Source organism: the organism of the source record quoted next, unplaced genomic scaffold (assembly GCF_019419815.1).
Source record: "Pyrus x bretschneideri cultivar Hongxiangsu unplaced genomic scaffold, Pyrus_bretschneideri_v1 Contig10, whole genome shotgun sequence".
NCBI classification, from domain to species: Eukaryota; Viridiplantae; Streptophyta; class Magnoliopsida; order Rosales; family Rosaceae; genus Pyrus; species Pyrus x bretschneideri.
This window is the reverse complement of record NW_025999391.1, coordinates 2,135,415-2,153,318: the sequence shown is the minus strand read 5'-3', so window position 1 is coordinate 2,153,318 and position 17,904 is coordinate 2,135,415. Positions and strand designations below refer to the sequence as shown.

At 37.6% G+C, this 17,904-nt stretch overlaps 3 protein-coding genes and 1 pseudogene across 3 annotated transcripts; 3 read left to right on the top strand and 1 right to left on the bottom strand.

Annotated features, from left to right (window-relative positions):
- Window positions 1-4,377: 4,377 nt before the first annotated feature.
- LOC125468832 (L-ascorbate oxidase homolog) lies at window positions 4,378-8,532 on the top strand. The gene is made up of 8 exons (XM_048565299.1): window positions 4,378-4,624; window positions 4,749-4,858; window positions 6,049-6,319; window positions 6,456-6,558; window positions 6,671-7,013; window positions 7,360-7,725; window positions 7,844-7,922; window positions 8,193-8,532. Exons 1-8 carry the CDS (start codon window positions 4,496-4,498, stop codon window positions 8,400-8,402), a joined length of 1,611 nt encoding a protein of 536 aa, XP_048421256.1. The 5' UTR covers window positions 4,378-4,495; the 3' UTR covers window positions 8,403-8,532.
- A 694-nt stretch (window positions 8,533-9,226) lies between these two features.
- Window positions 9,227-11,027, top strand: LOC125480715 (annotated as a pseudogene).
- Window positions 11,028-12,615: 1,588 nt separating this feature from the next.
- On the top strand, window positions 12,616-14,372 carry LOC125468825 (GDSL esterase/lipase At5g55050-like). Its single transcript, XM_048565285.1, has 5 exons — window positions 12,616-12,859; window positions 13,026-13,165; window positions 13,266-13,544; window positions 13,627-13,876; window positions 14,112-14,372. Exons 1-5 carry the CDS (start codon window positions 12,616-12,618, stop codon window positions 14,330-14,332), a joined length of 1,134 nt encoding a protein of 377 aa, XP_048421242.1. The 3' UTR covers window positions 14,333-14,372.
- Window positions 14,373-14,478: 106 nt separating this feature from the next.
- Window positions 14,479-17,414, bottom strand: LOC125468795 (PTI1-like tyrosine-protein kinase 1). The gene is made up of 6 exons (XM_048565255.1): window positions 17,021-17,414; window positions 16,841-16,950; window positions 15,694-16,501; window positions 15,325-15,558; window positions 15,098-15,247; window positions 14,479-14,850 (listed from the first exon to the last, which is right to left on the bottom strand). Exons 1-6 carry the CDS (start codon window positions 17,228-17,230, stop codon window positions 14,749-14,751), a joined length of 1,614 nt encoding a protein of 537 aa, XP_048421212.1. The 5' UTR covers window positions 17,231-17,414; the 3' UTR covers window positions 14,479-14,748.
- Window positions 17,415-17,904: the final 490 nt, after the last annotated feature.

Sequence of the window (17,904 nt, the reverse complement as noted above, 5' to 3'; positions counted from 1 at the left end):
GGCAAGCAAGTTACTTCAAATATTTGGCACAGTAGGCTAGGTCACCCTTCAAACCCAATTATTTATCAAATGTTAAAGAAATCCAATATGCATTTTGTTGCTGATACTATACCTATCTTATGTCATAGATTTCTGGAAGGCAAGTTTACTAAACTTCCTTTCAATAATGATGTGTCTAAGTATGTAAGTCCATTTGAAATTGTTCATAGTGATATTTGGGGCCCTACTCCTTGTGTATCAATTGAAGGGTTTAAATACTATGTAACCTTCATTGATGAGTGTACTAGATACTGTTGGATTTTTTTCAATTATCAATAAAAATGAAGTTTGTTCCACTTTCATATTCTTTTACAAGTTCATTTTGAATTAGTTCAATGTTTCAATTAAGGTTTTACAGAGTGATGGTGGGGCGAATATATAGGCAATCAATTCAAAACATTATTGTTAGACAAAAGTATCAGTCATCACTTGTCTTGCCCTTATACACCAGAACAAAATGGATTGGCTGGATGAAAGCACAGACACATCACTGAAACCACAATCACATTTCTTCAATATCCCTCATCACCTACTACTTCTTGGTCTTTTGCTTGCCAAACCTTAATCTATCTCATTAACAGGATGCCAACTTCTGTTTTAAACAATAAGTCACCCTTTGCAGTTCTATATAATTCAATACCTGAAATTAATCATCTCAAGGTATTTGGTTCTTCTTGTTTCCCATTGCTTAGACCATATAACAGTTGCAAATTGCCACTTAGGACTACAAAATGTGTTTTTCTGGGTTATGCATCTAAGTTCAAAGGTTATATTTGTTATGAAGTCTTACATAAAAGGATTTATATTTCTAGGCATGTCCTGTTTGATGAGTCAGAATTCCCTTATTTTGATTTAATTCTTTAAGTGTCTCATTCCAACCCTCCTACCAAAGTCTCAGTATCTTCACCAATAGTAGTTGTTCCCGATTATCAAAATGTGTTAGTAATTCCCTAACATCACCAAAATGTGCACTCTATACCTAGTCATGCACCTGTGCCAAATCCTGCTCTTATGCCAAGTTCAATTCATGTGCTTATATCTACATCAAATTCTCAGAGTGTAACAAAAGAACACTCCATCACTCCATCAACACGGTCCTCATCCTCTCATGTCCTTATGGTTCCTGATTTCCATCCTAAGAGTTTGCAAGTGGTGTTATCCATTCCCCCACTTAATTTGCACCCAATGCAAACCAGGTCCAAAAGTGGTATTTCTAAGAAAATTGCATTGTTATTTGCAATTCATGAACATGGTGGTGTTGATCTCACTAAGGTTGAACCTGCAACCTACAAATTAGCTTTAAAGTATTCTGTTTGGACTGCAACTATGAAAGAATAATTGGCAGCACTCTATTCTCAAGGCACTTGGTCATTGGTTCCATTTCCTGATAAAAAGAATCTGGTAGGGTGTAAATGGGTTTTTAATATTTAGAAGAATGTAGATGGCACCATTGAGAGATATAAGGCAAGGTTGGTTGCCAAGGGGTTCAATCAAGAAGAAGGGTGGACTATGGTGAGACTTTTAGCGTAGTTGTTAAACCAACCACAGTGAGATTAGTTCTAGCCTTGGCTGCAAATTATGGGCGGTCTTTAAGGCAGCTAGATGTAAAAAATGTCTTCTTACATGGCATTCTTCATGAAGAGGTTTATATGGCACAACCTCCAGGTTTTGTTGACAATAAGCATTCATATCATGTGTGCAGGTTACGCAAATCATTATATGGTCTGAAACAAGCCCATCGGGCATGGAATGATAGGTTCACAATATTCTTGCTTTCATTGGGATTTCAAACAACATATTCTAATACTTCACTGTTTGTTAAAACTGTTGGCAAGTCAAGTGTGATTCTTCTTTTGTATGTTGATGATATAATCATCATTGGAAGTAATGATGTTGCAATTTCTAAGGTCTTCACTGCTCTCACATAGGAATTTGACATCAAAGATTTATGCTTGTTACACTATTTCTCGGGAATTCAAATTGTTCACAAAACAAATAGTATTTTTCTATCTCATAACAAATATGTCACTGAGTTTCTTACAAAGTCTGAGATGTTATCTACTAAGCCTTGTGCTACACCTTGTTTACCATATAATAGATTGTTAAAGGATGATGGGGTACCTTTTAATAATCTAGCACTATATCGAAGTCAGGTTGGGGCACTGCAATATCTCACCTTTACCCGGCCTGATATCGTTTTTGCAGTTCATCAGGTGTGTCAATTCATGTAGTCTCCCATGGAATCTCATGATATTGCAATGAAACGCATTCTTAGGTATCTCAAAAGGACTCAGGGTTGTGGTATTCATTATGTTAAAGAGGATTTAGATCTCAGAGCCTTTAGTGATGTTGATTGGGCTGGTGACCCTAATGATCGAAGATCAACATTGGGATGTTTTTAGGCTCTAATCTGATTTCGTGATCCTCTAAGAAACAACCAACTGTTTCTAGGTCTTTTACTATTGTTAAGCTCAATTGGATTAAACATCTTCTCAAATTTAAGCAAAATCCAGTTTTTTAAACACCAACACTTTTCTGTGATAATATGTCAGCTATTGCTCTCACTTGTAATTTGATTTTGCATCAAAGAACAAAGCATATAGAGATTGTTGCTCACTTTGCTCATGAGAGGGTAGCTAAGGCACTTCTGCAAGTTTAAGTTGTTACTTCTAATGACCAGTTTGTTGATATTTTGACCAAGGGTCTTTTTGCATCATTGTTCCAGAAGCATTGTTTCAATCACAGGCTTCAGTTTTCAACTACTGAGCTTGAGGGGGATGTTAGGAGTATTGGATCAATGGATGAGAGATTGCCTCTTGTCAATAGATTACATAGGCAGTTACAAAGATAACTTATCTTGTAAGCTGTTATAGTTGTTAAGATTTACACTTGTATAAAAAAACTAAGTTTGTAAGAAGGAAGTCAGTTAGTGTGAATGAAATATTCATTTCTTCCTCTCTAAGAAATCTCAAGAATCTCTCTCTCTTTCTGTGATCATCTTTCTCTTTGAGGTTATAGATTGATGTAGGTTGGTTTACATAAATTACAATTTTCTTCATATAAAAAGTAAAAATGTTAAGACTATGAAATGTGATTCTTGTATCGATGATTAAGGAATTTGCATGTGATTAAATTTTGAAGTTGAACTACACGTATGTTTAGTTTTGATAGTTGCTTTTGTTTGATTTATCAATTCGATTGACATAAACAAAGAGGGGTGTTTAATTTTATGGTAGAACTTTTCATTGTTTAATAACATTAAAGCATGTTAACACCACATGTTGAGCCTAACGCCTCACACACTTTAACGTCAGTCAATATGTATTGTCCACATGTCAGACTACTCCCCCAATACTCCAATATTAGAACATGTTAACCCCTACGTGTTGAGTTTAACGCAGCACACCACTTCAAAAACAAACAAAAAAAAAAACTTATATGTGATTATAAAAGATGTGAATGCAGTATATCAAATGTGAATGCAATATGGAACCTTGGACTACTCCTTAATTAAGGAACCTTAACTTAAAAAAAAAATAAATAAATAAAATCCTACTTTTTCCAAGTAAAAATGTGAATGCAGTATATCAACCAAGGAAAGAAAAAGAAAAAGAATCATTAATTGGATTGCAACATTCAATTTCATATCTGTCTTCCAATTTCAAAACAGCTACCATCCAAACCCAAAAGAAAAAAAAAATTAGAAAGCCATCCATTGGAAGCTTCACGGTGGTTGTATTTCAGATGCTTTTTAAGAAAAATCCAAAAATTAACACTCATTTGGAAGAATAAGAATAAAGTTAATTAGAATGTCCCGTAAGCATAGGGAATTATTTGTTTCCGCGTAAAATCCAGTCAAAAAATCTCCTAATTAACTTGTTCCCATAAATTAATTTCCCCACCACTTATTTCCTTTTCCTTGCGCCCACCAACAACACACACACCCTTTTTCTCTTTGGTAGACCAGAAATTTTTCAGCACATGAAAATGCCGTGTGTCGCGTCAGAATTCACGGGCTTTCCCGCTCATTCCAGCCGTGCAGATTGCACAAGAGGAAAAACTTTTACGCGGTTAAGGCGCGGCGCCACCCAAGTCCCAACTAGACATGGGCAATACAGTCAATTCACCAACCCACATATGCAAATTTTCATACGTATTGCCCATTGGTCCACATCGTTATTTGCCATGTGGGCCCTCCACCGCTATGAGTGTGTATTGTATTGCTTTCTACTGTAGCAGACTGAAAAGGACAAATTATATGGCCACTCGTTTAGGTTTTGGACCTTGGCTTGCTTGCTTGCTCTTTAAATAAGTCGTAGACTGTTACCTCTTGCCATATTGAAGTGTTTTCTTCTGTAACCTTCTCTGTAATTGCACTGAGCTCTCGAGCACTCATCTTCTCCCCCCGTTGTTTCTTCTTCGATTTCTCTTTTCGATCACCACCACCTTCTTCCAAATGCTGCTCAAGTTTCTAGCTGCTGTTGTTTTGGTTCTGGGTCTTGTCAGTGCCGAGGACCCTTACCGATACTTCGACTGGAACGTAACATATGGTGACATATATCCCCTCGGTGGTGCTCGTCAACAGGTTTTCAAAACATTTATTCTCTGATCAGCTGTGATCATGATCCTCGATCATGTCTTTCAACTTGATAAAATGTTTATGTTTTTATATGACTAATTGTTGTATAAACTTCAAATTTTTGTTGCAGGGAATTCTTATTAATGGTCAGTTTCCGGGGCCGGAAATCTATTCTGTAACCAATGACAACCTCATTATCAACGTCCACAACAGCTTGCCGGAGCCTTTCCTTATTTCATGGTCCGATTATTTTCTTCCAGCTCTTTACCCTACATTTTCTTTTCTATTTTTCATTTTTTTCCCGGCCACCATTGTCATCATTTTTTTTGGTCGGATATTTTGTCATCCTTTTTCTTTAAATTCATTGGTAGGTAGAAAAATGTATTTTTTTTTAAATGGGATTAAAGGATGTTTTCAAGAGTACTCTATTTTCAATCACTTTCATGGAAACTAAATCTTCTAGTTCGAGCAATTGATAAATTTGATATATTATTTGCACATTTCGTACATGCACAAAAATGTTATGGCTAAATCTTGACTGGTAATACAAGGCAAAAAAACTAATTAAATTATGTAATCGCAAGAATATTTATTCTTTAATTAGTAAAGGATATATAGTCTAATTTTCTTCCCAAAATATAATATTACACTACTATTTTTTGTTTTTTGTTTTAATTTTAATTTTTAGAATATAATCACAAGATAGTGAGATAAGAGTCTAAACAATAAACATGCACATGAACATAAGTCGCGATCATTTTAATGCCCAGAATTTATTTTGTCAAATCGCCAGCTTTTTATTCAAAAGTCCAAACAATGTGTGGTAGATATTTTTTTTTTCTTTTCAAATACATAAATCTATCCATAGGTTTTTCTACATTTTTCTTTAATTGGTTTGGGTTTTATACGACTATATATGTCATGTAAGATTAATTGTCACGTAATCTTGCATGTGGGTGGACAATGACAAGTCACAACATGACATGCATATTTTATGATCAATATTACACGGGGTTTGTTGCTAGCATTTGCAATTTGACATCTATAGCCGTTAGCCACACGCATTTATTTAATTTTGGTCAAGAAAACCAAACTCATAAGGAAACTTTTATTGACTATTTCCAAATTCTCTCCACTTTGTGATTAGACGGTACTCAATTCCTTCTTGTCTAGCCTATGTTGGAAGTTCTTTAATTGATTGTAGATGGAATTTCAATTGTTGACGTAGTAGTGTTAAGTTCAGTCGTTCATGCACGCATATAAATTGATCTTAGCTTACACGAATTTTAGTTATAGATACATATAGGGTTTACAATGCATTAACGATCAGATTCATGATTGATCGTAAAACGAGTTAAGTAATTACTAGACTTTTGAAGTAAAACAATTTCTATTTGAAACTTAAGTGGTAAATGGGGAATTTGAAACAGGAATGGAGTGCAACAAAGGAGAAACTCATACCAAGATGGAGTGTATGGAACCACATGCCCAATCCCACCAGGCAAGAACTTCACCTACACACTACAAGTGAAGGACCAAATTGGAAGCTTTTACTACTTCCCATCTCTTGCCTTCCACAAAGCTGCCGGTGGCTTTGGAGCCATTAAAATCCTCAGCAGGCCCAGAATCCCAGTCCCATTCCCAGAACCAGCTGGGGATTACTCCATTCTGATTGGAGATTGGTACAAAACTGATCACAAGGTAATGACGATTCAAATTTACAACGTCTTTCAATAAATGAGAATATAAATACTACTAAACTAAAAGCAAGTTGGTATTTCCGTATATGGTTAGGTGAAAATGTAGTTTATTGAATTTTTTTACCCTAATATTGCAGGTATTAAAGGCCATTCTAGATCGCGGTCACAGGCTTCCCTTCCCAGACGGTGTTCTAATCAATGGACGTGGACCAAGTGGTACAACTTTCACATTTGAACAAGGTAAATTTTTGTTACACCCTCTAAACTCTTACAGTCCATTGTTTTTTTTAATGTTTTACTGCTTTACATTTTCCCATTATTTGAGCTTTTTTTTTTGTCTATTTTCTTACAGGTAAAACCTACAGACTTCGAATATCAAATGTTGGGCTCCAGAACTCTCTGAACTTCAGAATCCAGGGACACACATTGAAGCTGGTTGAGGTTGAAGGAACCCACACTCTCCAGACCACTTACGAGTCACTTGATATCCACGTGGGTCAGTCCTACTCTGTGCTCGTCACAGCAGATCAGGCCCCTCAGGACTACTACATTGCTGTGTCAACTCGTTTCACCAGCAAGGTCCTCACCAGCACTGCAATTTTTCACTACAGTAACTCCGCCCGTCAAGTTTCCGGCCCAATTCCTGGTGGCCCCACCCAAACTGGCTGGTCTCTTAGCCAGGCCCGCTCCATTAGGTATGTGACTTTTACCATATCTAGCTCATTACCAAGTTGAATCCATTTATATAAGTGAATCCCGTCTCTATTAGTTATGCGGTATAATAATCTATACGATAGTATCAATTGAAAAGCTCTCATCAATCTCGCACCATTAGGTAGCATCTAATCCACTTTATACACTTGGGTTTGAGAAGACATCCAATTTACCCTCTTCCGTTCTACTAGAGATGTGCATTAAGTAGACAATCTATAGTATTGGATCAATGAAATGCTTCATTTAAAAGGATTCCGAGTCCGGATCCATGCTTCATTTGTAGTTGTTGTGCCCCTATCTAACATCTATAGTTTGGACATTTTTCAGGACTAATTTGACAGCAAGTGGACCAAGACCAAACCCACAAGGCTCCTACCACTATGGTCTTGTGAATGTGAGCAGAACAATCATGCTACAGAGCTCAGCAGCTCAAGTAAGTGGGAAGCAAAGATATGCAGTGAACAGTGTATCTTTCATCCCTGCTGACACACCATTGAAGCTTGCGGATTACTTCAAGATTGATGGAGTTTTTAAGGTTGGAAGTATCTCAGATTATCCCACTCACCAAAACATGTACCTTGACACTTCAGTCATGGGTGCTGATTTTAGGGCTTTTGTTGAGATTGTGTTTGAAAACAAGGAAAACATTGTGCAAAGTTTTCACTTGGATGGTTACTCCTTCTGGGTTGTTGGGTAAGTAAACAGTAATAATAATAATAATAATAATAATAATATATCTGCATAATTCAATGAGTTTAAAGATGGTAAATTTGATTTGTAATTCTCACATTTTTTTTTACTTGAATTTCAGAATGGATGGAGGTAAATGGACACCAGCTAGTCGGAACGAATACAACCTTAGAGATGCAGTTTCAAGAAGTACCACACAGGTTAGTTGCCCTAATGATGCTAAAAATTGGTTCAGCGATATACAAAAAGTGAGAAGGGTGAACAATAAGAGTGAATCGTATTAAATTCCGGCTATACTCTTCACATATTTAAATGTGGTATAATCAAGGTAGGAAGTAGAGCATGAACATAACCCTATCATATAACAATATAATCTTCATTTGTATTTTGAAGCATATATTATATATAACCGGCACATACAATAATTTGTGTTACACGTGATTAAAGTTTTGGTTTTGATTATGTGACAGGTGTATCCAAAGTCATGGACTGCAATATACATTGCTTTGGACAATGTTGGTATGTGGAATGTGAGGAGTGAGTTTTGGGCGAGGCAATACCTTGGACAACAATTTTATCTACGAGTTTACTCGCCTGTGGAGTCAACTAGGGATGAGTACCCAATTCCCAGAAATGCCCTTCTTTGTGGTAGGGCTGCTGGCAGAACAACCAGACCTTAATCAACAAGCTGCTGAGGATGATTATACACAAAATTGATTAACCATTACAATTATATAAATTAATCACATTCTTTTGCTACAGAAATTGTAACATTTATACTTTGGCAATAAAAATGAAGCTTTCAGTTAATTCTTTGGCATGTAATTAATCTGTGCTTCATGTATTAAAAGCCAAGTGGAACAAACATATTGTAGTTTATTTATCATTATTAAAGAAGAAAAATAAAGAAATTTGATTGCAAATTGGTGAGGACAAATAAACAGGCCACTGTCCTCCTTGATTGTGTCAGACAACTATGGACTTAAGTATCATGTGTTTACAAAGTAATCACTAATAAAACAACCAAATTCGTTTAGTACTATGCGTTTACAAAGTGATCAGTAATTAAACATTAACTTGTAAAACCCTAAACCCTAATCTATTTTATAATATGGGTCTCGCTTTTATTAAAGATATGTTGCATATGATTGTGTCTCAAAGCGTTGAGTTAGTAACTATTACTACTTAAACAAAATCGAACACGTGAGAGAAGTGTAGTGCACCATAGTTCTTATCATTATATTTAACATTAAGTTCATGATTATTAAATACTTAACGAAGCAATTAAATATTTGGCCAATGCTCAAACCGGCCATAGGTAAACACAGTATGACAACTCCAAAGCATTTGCATGCATATTCTAAAGCATTTCCATGCATATAAATTCCCCTTTCGATCTTAATTGATTGGAAAGGGAAAGTGAAGCTTTCACTAACATTAAATTTTTTGGGTACACCCTGTTTGATTAACTTAATTATTTCTTTTAGTTATATCTAAATCTCTCATGGCAAACAAATCATGGGTTGTTGTTTCTCTGGTCCTCTGTGTGGCTGTAGCTGTTGTTAGTTCATCAGACCCAGGTACGCCACTAATCTTCGTACAAGGTGACTCAACGGGACGTTGGAACCAATAACTTCTTGCCCACCAGCACGGCTAGGGCTAACTTTCCACACAATGGCATTGACTTTCCTTCCTCAAAACCCACTGGAAGGTTCAGCAATGGCCTCAATAGTGCTGATTTTCTCGGTTAGTATATACAGTTATTCTCTAGACAGAACGTCTATGTCTTTATCTTTATCGAATGATATGTCAATAATAAAATGAACTCTAAACCCTGCATGGATTATAAAGCTTAACTTAACCCATTGCTTTTCTTGTGGTGATCATAGCTCAGATACTCGGTCTCAGGAGAAGTCCGCCACCTTTTCTTTCTCTCAAAGCTAAATCTCTTCGCAAGAAGAGGTTTAGTGGAGTTAACTTTGCTTCTGGAGGGTCAGGCCTTCTTGACATAACTGGAAAAACATCGGTGCATTATTCAGAAAATTGTTATCTTCATAAGCATGAGATGTTGGAAAAGAAACATTTTTTTACAGTTTTCTCATTTTCTTGTTTCAGCTGAGTCTAATGAAGTTTGGAAGACCAGAGAAAACTCCGCTTGCTGCCCCATCCATCAATCAAAAAAATGTTGTGTCATTAACAGAGCAGATACAACAATTTGCTACCGTCAAGAGAAATCTTACCGCCATAAAAGGGAGGAGGAAAGTGACTAAGAAGTCTTTGTTCTTCATCAGCATTGGTAGCAATGACCTTTTCGAATATTACCACTCAAACAGTTCCATTCCAAAGGAAGAATTCTTAACTTGTTTATTACTTGCTTATGAAAACCACTTGAAGGTGATACTTTTCTCTATGTTTAGCACTACCCTAAGCCCCTTATGCACAAGTTTCGTAGTTTAGCTGAGCCCTGTATTGAAATTGCAGAATTTAATTGATCTTGGAGCGAGGAAGTTTGGCATCATTAGCGTTGCCCCGATTGGATGCTGCCCGTCTCAAAGGATTCACAACACTGCCAGCGGATGTTTGGAGGATTTGAACGATCTTGCAGTAGCTTTCCATGGAAGGTTGGATGCCTTAATGTTCAAGCTGAGCTCAGAATGTAAGGACATCAAGTATGCACTTGGGAATGCATTTGAGATGACAATAAATGTCATTCAGAATCCTCTTCCATTTAGTAAGTCAATACTCTGTCAGTTCAGTAATTTCTCATTTTGTACATTTTCTTAAGGCCCGTTTAATAACTATTTCGTTTTCTGTTTTCATTTTGTACCTTCTAAAAATAGTTATTACCAACCAACTTCCAAACTGTTAGCAAACGAGACCCTGCAGCTAGGAGTTGAAGGAAAACGCACAATCTAATTACCATCAAATTCCTCTTTATTTTTCAGATTTTACACAAGTGGAAGCTGCATGTTGCGGAGCTGGGAAGCGCAACGGTGAATCCTTCTGCAGTCCATATGCCAATCTTTGTTTGAATCGCGACAATTACTTGTTCTGGGATCTATATCATCCAACACAGGCTGCTTCTAAGTTAGCAGCTGTGACCCTCTTCAATGGTGGACCACAATTCGTAACCCCAATAAATTTTGCTCAGTTGGCCATGGCTTAATGGTACAGAGTAACCATTTTGAAGTGATAACTGTATCCATGAGAAGAAAACAATTGGAATTGAATTGACAAGTTACGTAAGCAGATTTTTAAATTTTCTGCTTCTGCAAACTCCAATCTGTAATGAACATGTTTTTATTTGCAGGAATCATATGACATGATCAATGAATTTCTAATTAAGAATACAATTTCTTGTATACAAGAAGTGAAAATAAACATTAAAATATTTTATATGTGGCTTCATTGAGTGAGTCATGCCAGGTGATTAGAACAATTAATTGGGCACAAAAAAGCTTCAAGAAACATTGGAAAACTTGTATACAACTATCAATGAAACAAATTCTTAACCTAAAATCTGAAAGTTGCCTGCAAACTAAAAATGTTTTGAGTTTCTCACGCATCGTGTTTATAACTTGGTACACAAGTTATCTTCTCATAATTAAAGTATTGAATACCAGATTAGGTGTTTTCTTCTTCTTCTTTTTTTCCTGCATGAAGGAGTAGAAAACAAGGGTCAGTGTTTTCGTAGTTGGCCTTCTAGCTATACGATGAATGCATAGGCAGAGGCGTGCAGTTTTCATCCATATTTTGCGGATCTCCTGGTGAGATTGAATCGCCTCTTTCCCAGTGACAAGTTATAGGAGCACTACTCCATAGGAGTAGATATCCATCTTTCCATCAACCTTACCAGTTGCCATACCACGTGTACTCCAGGCTAATTATCTATACGTCCCAACAACATCGGATGGTGTCTTTTGTGTTTGCAGAGATTGCTGAAGCATCATTGCTGCTTCAAAATCAGACAACTTGGATTGAAAGTTAAGGTAAATCACTGGTAATGGAAACTTCGATTTTTTTTTTTCTTTTTTTTTTTTTTGTGTGCAAGTAGATTCATACGTATCAAATTCAAAAGTGGAATTATTGAGCATAAAATTTTCTATTGTCACATTATTATTGTGACATTTATACAGTTTAGCAACAAAATGCAGTCAGTTACTTTGGCTCATAATCGATTTGTGCTTTGCGTATGAGAAGCCAAGGGAACAAACACATTGTACAACTATCTTATTTTAGAAAGAAAAAGAAGAAGAAGAAGTTTAATTGCAAATTGGTGTATTTAATTAGCCCAATGAGGACAAATGAACAGGCCACTAAGCTCCTTGTTTGTGTTAGAGAATGTGTTGACAAAGTATACTCCCATAAACAACCAAATTTTGTATAAAACTCGAAACGAATGTACGAAAGAGTTGGAAAGGCGGCAGCAAGTTTAATCAGTTCTACATGAGTCTCACGTCTATTAAAGATGCCACTGCGAGTATTTGTGTTTGAACGCAATGAATCAGTAGCTATTACTACGTAAGCAAAGTTAGCTAGTGAGGAAAGTGCCAAATCCGCCTTTAGTTAACCTCTTGTGTTTGTAAGTTCATCATCATTATACTTGACAAAGGAAGAACTTCGTCAACGATCAAACCGGCCATATATAGGTAATCACTATGCAAAATCCCCCCTCAATTAACCTCTTGTATTTGTAAGTGCACGCTCCAGGACTACAATTCTAAACCATTCCATGCAATATAAATTCCCCATTACGTAGCTCTTACTTGAAAAAACAACATAAAACTTGTTCTCCTTTGTTGGTCTAGCACCGACCTGGCCTGCGCTTCCCTGGGTCGTCAAGGAAATTCACAGATTCCGACCTAACCTTTTCACATTAGATCTTAATCTCCCATGGAAAACATATCATGGGCTGTTGTTTCTCTAGTTCTATGTGTGGCCATAGGTTTTGTTAGTCCAGCAGACCCAGGTGCGCCACTAATCTTCATATTTGGTGACTCAACTGCTGATGTTGGAACAAACAATTTCCTGCCCACCAGCATGGCTAGGGCTGACTTTCCCCACAATGGCATTGACTTTCCTTCCTCAGAACCCACTGGAAGGTTCAGCAATGGCCTCAACAGTGCTGATTTTCTGTGTAAGTATATATAAAGTTTTTCTCTGGACAGGAAGTCCGTTTCTTTATCATTATATATGGATGACATGTCAATAACGAAACAGATCCTAAACCCTAAACCCTAAGCAGTGTATCGATCACAAAGATTAACTTAACCTATTTCTGTTATTGTGGTGATCATCCATAGCTATGACATTCGGTCTCAAGAGAAGTCCGCCGCCATTTTTCTCTCTCAACGCTACGTATCTTTCCAACAAGACATTTGGTGGTGTTAACTTTGCTTCTGGAGGGTCAGGCCTATTTGACATAACTGGAAAAAAATCAGTGGTACGCGCCTTATTATCTTGCAAAAAGTTGTTATCATCATAAGCCTGATATGAGAGGAAGATACTTTTTTGTAACAGATCTCTCAATTTTCTTGTTTCAGCTGGCTCTTATGAAGTATGGAATGCCAAAGAAAACTCAGTTTGATGCCTCATCCGTCAGTCAGAAAAATGTTGTCCCATTAGCAGAGCAGATACAACAATTTTCCATTGTCAAGAGCAATCTTACCGCCATAAAAGGGGGGAGGAGAGTAACTGAGAGGTCCTTGTTCTTCATCAGCGTTGGTAGCAATGACCTTTTCGGATATTACCACTCAAACAGTTCCATACCAAAGGAAGAATTCTTATCTTCTTTATTACTTGCTTATGAAAACCACTTGAAGGTAATACTTTTCTCTATCTTTAGCACTTGTATCAAATGCACAAGTTTTAGTAGCTCAACTGATCCCTGTGTTGAAATGGCAGGGCTTAATCGATCTTGGAGCGAGGAAGTTTGGCATCATTAGCATTGCCCCAATCGGATGCTGTCCATCTCAAAGGGTTCACAACGCCTCTGGCGGGTGTTTGGAAGATTTAAATGATCTTGCTGTAACTTTCCACTCAAGGTTGGATGCCCTAATGTCCAAGCTGAGCTCAGAATACAAGGACGTCAAGTATGCACTTGGCAATGCATTTGAGATGACAATAAATGTCATTCGGAACCCTCTTCCGTTCAGTAAGTCAATACTCGACAGTTGTTATTGGAAAAAGACTTCCGCACACCCTTGTATCTTTATATCCCTTGATTCTCCGTTGATTTATTAAATCCAAAGGTTATAAATAAACAAAGCTATGCAGGGAAATCACTTCCCTTCTTATTTCGGTACATATTCATATGCTCTCAGCAGCTAGAATGGTGAAGGAAAAGGAACAATCTAATAACCAACAAATCTCCTTTTCATTTTTTTCAGATTTTACACAAGTGGAAGCTGCGTGTTGCGGAGCTGGGAAGCTCAACGGTGAATCCTTCTGCAGGCCAAATGCCACTCTTTGTTTGAATCGTGACAACTACTTGTTCTGGGATCTATTTCATCCAACACAGGCTGCTTCTAAGTTAGCAGCTGTTACCCTTTTCAATGGTGGACCACAATTCGTAACCCCGATAAATTTCGCTCAGTTGGCCATGGCTTAATGGAGTAACCATTTTGAAGTGATCAATTGTATCCCCAGAAGCAAATTATTTTCACCAATTTTTCAAATTTTGTTTTGTATTAGACGAAAACAATTGCAATGATTGATAAGTTATGTGAACGGATCTCAATTTACAAAAAGCTTAAGTGATAACATAAATCTAAGAAGCTTTATTTTGCAGAAGCTTGTGAAAATCCCTGGATGCACATCCAAGTTATTGTTTCAAATAATAGCCAATTATTGTTTTTGATACTAGGTGACCAGCAGGAAAATCCATTTGGAATCAATTTTCTTGTTGGTCATCCTGCATAAAATAAAATAAAATTTTGATATATATTTCGTGTACACGGATTTTTAATAGCAGGATGCAATCCCCTCGAGCTGCTGACTGCACGGTTATATCAACGTGATCGGTTGTCAAGATAGAGCTGTTTTGCCTCTTTCAGTTACGTTTAGAAACTCGTCTCTTTCTCTCTGCATCCTTAACCAGCTATCTGGCTTCTCAAGTAACTTCAGTATCTGCAAACAGAAACAATAATTGGAGCCATGTTAGCCCGAACAGTTTGACACAACGTTTCAAGATACATTTGCAACAGAGTCTTAAAATAGTTTATTAAAGTGGCCTGCGGAATAGTAAACATTTTGCAGTTTGTCATTCGCCGTGTTGATAACTTGATACAGAAGTTACCTTCTCGGTGTAATTATTGTGTAGCAGATTTCGGTTTGTGTTCTTTTTCTGTATGAAAAAGAAGAAAACAAGGATTACCGTTTTCATGGTTGGCCTTCTAGAAGATGAGTGCATAAGGCAGAGGCGTGCCGCTATCATCATTATTTCCATCTCTTCCTTGTTGTAGTGTTCGATCAAGTGAGGATCGATCAGACGTTCGCATATGCCACAGCTCAGCAAGGACCTTGCCTGCAAGTGCACACAAATTCAAAGGAAAATACAATTTTTCAGAATCAGTTTTATAGCTTATTGATTTCTTCGCTTACCCATAATACTAAGCTTTCGCGAATCTCCTGGTGAGTTTGAATCGCTTCTTTCCCCGTGATAAGTTCTAGGAGCACAACTCCATATGAGTACACATCTATCTTTTCATCAACCTTTCCATACATCATGTACTCCGGGGCTAAGTATCCAAACGTCCCAACAACATGGAACGGCGCCTTTGTGTTTGCTTGAGATTGATGAGTTTGAAGTAACATTGCTGCTCCAAAATCTGATAACTGGCATCAAAAGCCAAAGTGATCAGAGACAAATGTAGACCTATTGAGATAAAGCCCTTGCTCGGAAAGTTCTAGGAATTGAACCTAATTGAGTTTTAGCTTTCTGCAAGTATAAGAAATTGTTATCGAACTTACTATCGGTTCGCAATTGTGGGAGAGGAGAATGTTAGATGACTTCACATCCCTATGGATGATGGGAGGACTGTGAGAATCATGAAGGTAGTCCAACGCCTTTGCCATGCCGATTGCAACTTTCATCCTCTCACTCCACTTTAGCTCTCTTAAATTCTGCCTCAAGCTTCCCATCAAAAGTTTATACACAATTGCTTGCATCTCCCCACTACGACAGAACCCGATTATCTGCACGATGTTGTCATGCTTCATACCAGATAACAAATCTACTTCTCGAAAAAAATCCGCTGTTGAGCACCGTGTGGTTTGGAGGACTTTCACAGCTGCAGCTTCACCATTTCCAAGTTTGGCGCAGTACACCTTGCTATGTCCACCCTCTCCAATCACTGTGGCTGGGCTGAAATTGTTAGTTGCATCATGAAGCTCTTTCGGCGTGAAATGCCTGCTTGAACCTTCTGCTTCTAGTACTTCCAATCTTTGAAACAGTTTTTCGGACGCCAAATCAGCGACCTCCACCATTTTATTTAAGGCAGAGAGTGCTCTTCTAGTAGTCGTTGGCCGCATCAACGACACTGTAGAGGAAGGCGGAGTTGTTAAGGACTTTTGCAACTGGCGGGTGGTATTTGATTGGTCATGGCAAGTGTAGGTTGAGGAAAATGAGTGAGAAGATTGTAGGGCTGCTGCCCTTACAGAGCCTTGTTGGCAAGTCCCCTGCCCCTCCATTAGGACTCTTCCCACGGTATTCATCACCAGTAGTGTGCATGTTGGAGGTAACCCTTTCAAGCAAGTATGGATAGCTGAAAAACTTGGCCTGCATTGCAATTTAACATCCATGAGAGAGAGAGAGAGAGAGAGAGAGAGAGAGAGAGAGAGAACTCTCATGCGTAACTAAGTTGGCTAGAGCAGTTTACCCCCGCAACTTAGTTCCAAACCCCTCCTTGTAATTCAGATTAATTTAGATTAATTTAGAATACCGTTTTAATCTCTCATAATTTAGATTAGATTAGAATATTGCATCAGGGTAGAGAGGGGGTGGGCGCAGGGATACGACAAGTTCCCCTCCACACCCTCATTCAAGTCCCCCTCCTCGTAATTTAGATTAGTTTACAATATCGCTAGAGAGAGAGATCGGAGTTATTAGTTTCATTACCCTGAGAGGCTGCAACCAAGTACAAGGATTGATGCAAAGCCGATCCTGACTTGGTAGGTTAATTCAGAAATGTAAGAATCTGCAATGCACACTTTTAGTTGGAAATCCACCTGCAAAGAAAAAGCCATAAGCCAAAAGCCAAAAGCCAATGCCATAAGCTCCCAAGTAAAAGGAGTTCACCTGCTTGGATTTGCAGAAATCTTCATGGATGTGGAAAGTGTTGGGATCAAAAGAATCATCGTTCTCTTGAACATGAACAGCAATCACACTGTCCCTGTGTTTTACAACAGCAATGAGCAATCTCAGAAGCATTTCTCTGCTTGAATTATCCGATTTCAGACCGACAATTATCGTCCTCTTCTTCGATTTCTTGGACCTGAACGACAACATTTGGGGCCAAAAAATCAGCACCACTTCATTGCACAACCGAAGAGTAGCTTGCTTTCAATTCTGGTTATGGCACCTTCCACCTTGAGGCTTGAGTTTTCTGAGATAATGTTGAAGTAGGTGATGGGTTTAAGTGGTTACCAATAGTGGTTAGATATTAATGGCAGAATACAACCATTTCCAAAGGGAGTTAGCAACTGTTCAAGTGTTGTACTCTCTCAGAGGATAAAAAACGAGATGATAAAATGCATTATTAGCACGTGTTATATTCTTAAACAGACGAGAGATTCTCTCATGTCACTAATTTACTGCGTGTCAATCATCTACTAAATAAATAGATGGATACTTTTTTAACACAAATATTTATTAGGCGGTAACGGCATCAAATTAAATATTGGTTGGAATTTGTTTGATTTTGTCTGCAATTTTAAAATTGAATAGCCACGGTAATTAGGTATTTGCTTAAAATCATAAATGAGAGCTCCAAAAGTGGGCAACTAAAAATCACAGAATAAGTGCAAAGCTTTATTATAGTGCGGTGAATGGACCGCATCCTCTTTCACAATACTTCAAAAGTCTTGAAAAAGTTGGAATCTGCAGAGGAGAAAACGAACCGTGCAGAAATCTCTTTCAACGTACAAATATTATGAATCAAGGCGGAAAGCGTTGTTTATAAC

What these genes read in the sequence shown, in the direction of transcription:
- LOC125468795 (XM_048565255.1), bottom strand. Translation starts at nt 17,230, where the DNA reads ATGTTGTCGTTCAGGTCCAAGAAATCGAAGAAGAGGACGATAATTGTC. An exon ending in CTTGGTTGCAGCCTCTCAGG is followed by an intron (nt 16,502 to 16,840) that starts GTAATGAAACTA and finishes ATTGCAATGCAG; the next exon opens with GCCAAGTTTTTCAGCTATCC. An exon ending in GCGAAAGCTTAGTATTATGG is followed by an intron (nt 15,248 to 15,324) that starts GTAAGCGAAGAA and finishes GTGCACTTGCAG; the next exon opens with GCAAGGTCCTTGCTGAGCTG.
- LOC125468825 (XM_048565285.1), top strand. Translation starts at nt 12,616, where the DNA reads ATGGAAAACATATCATGGGCTGTTGTTTCTCTAGTTCTATGTGTGGCC. An exon ending in CAACAGTGCTGATTTTCTGT is followed by an intron (nt 12,860 to 13,025) that starts GTAAGTATATAT and finishes GATCATCCATAG; the next exon opens with CTATGACATTCGGTCTCAAG. An exon ending in TAACTGGAAAAAAATCAGTG is followed by an intron (nt 13,166 to 13,265) that starts GTACGCGCCTTA and finishes TTCTTGTTTCAG; the next exon opens with CTGGCTCTTATGAAGTATGG.
- LOC125468832 (XM_048565299.1), top strand. Translation starts at nt 4,496, where the DNA reads ATGCTGCTCAAGTTTCTAGCTGCTGTTGTTTTGGTTCTGGGTCTTGTC. An exon ending in TACTCCTTCTGGGTTGTTGG is followed by an intron (nt 7,726 to 7,843) that starts GTAAGTAAACAG and finishes CTTGAATTTCAG; the next exon opens with AATGGATGGAGGTAAATGGA. An exon ending in TTTCAAGAAGTACCACACAG is followed by an intron (nt 7,923 to 8,192) that starts GTTAGTTGCCCT and finishes ATTATGTGACAG; the next exon opens with GTGTATCCAAAGTCATGGAC.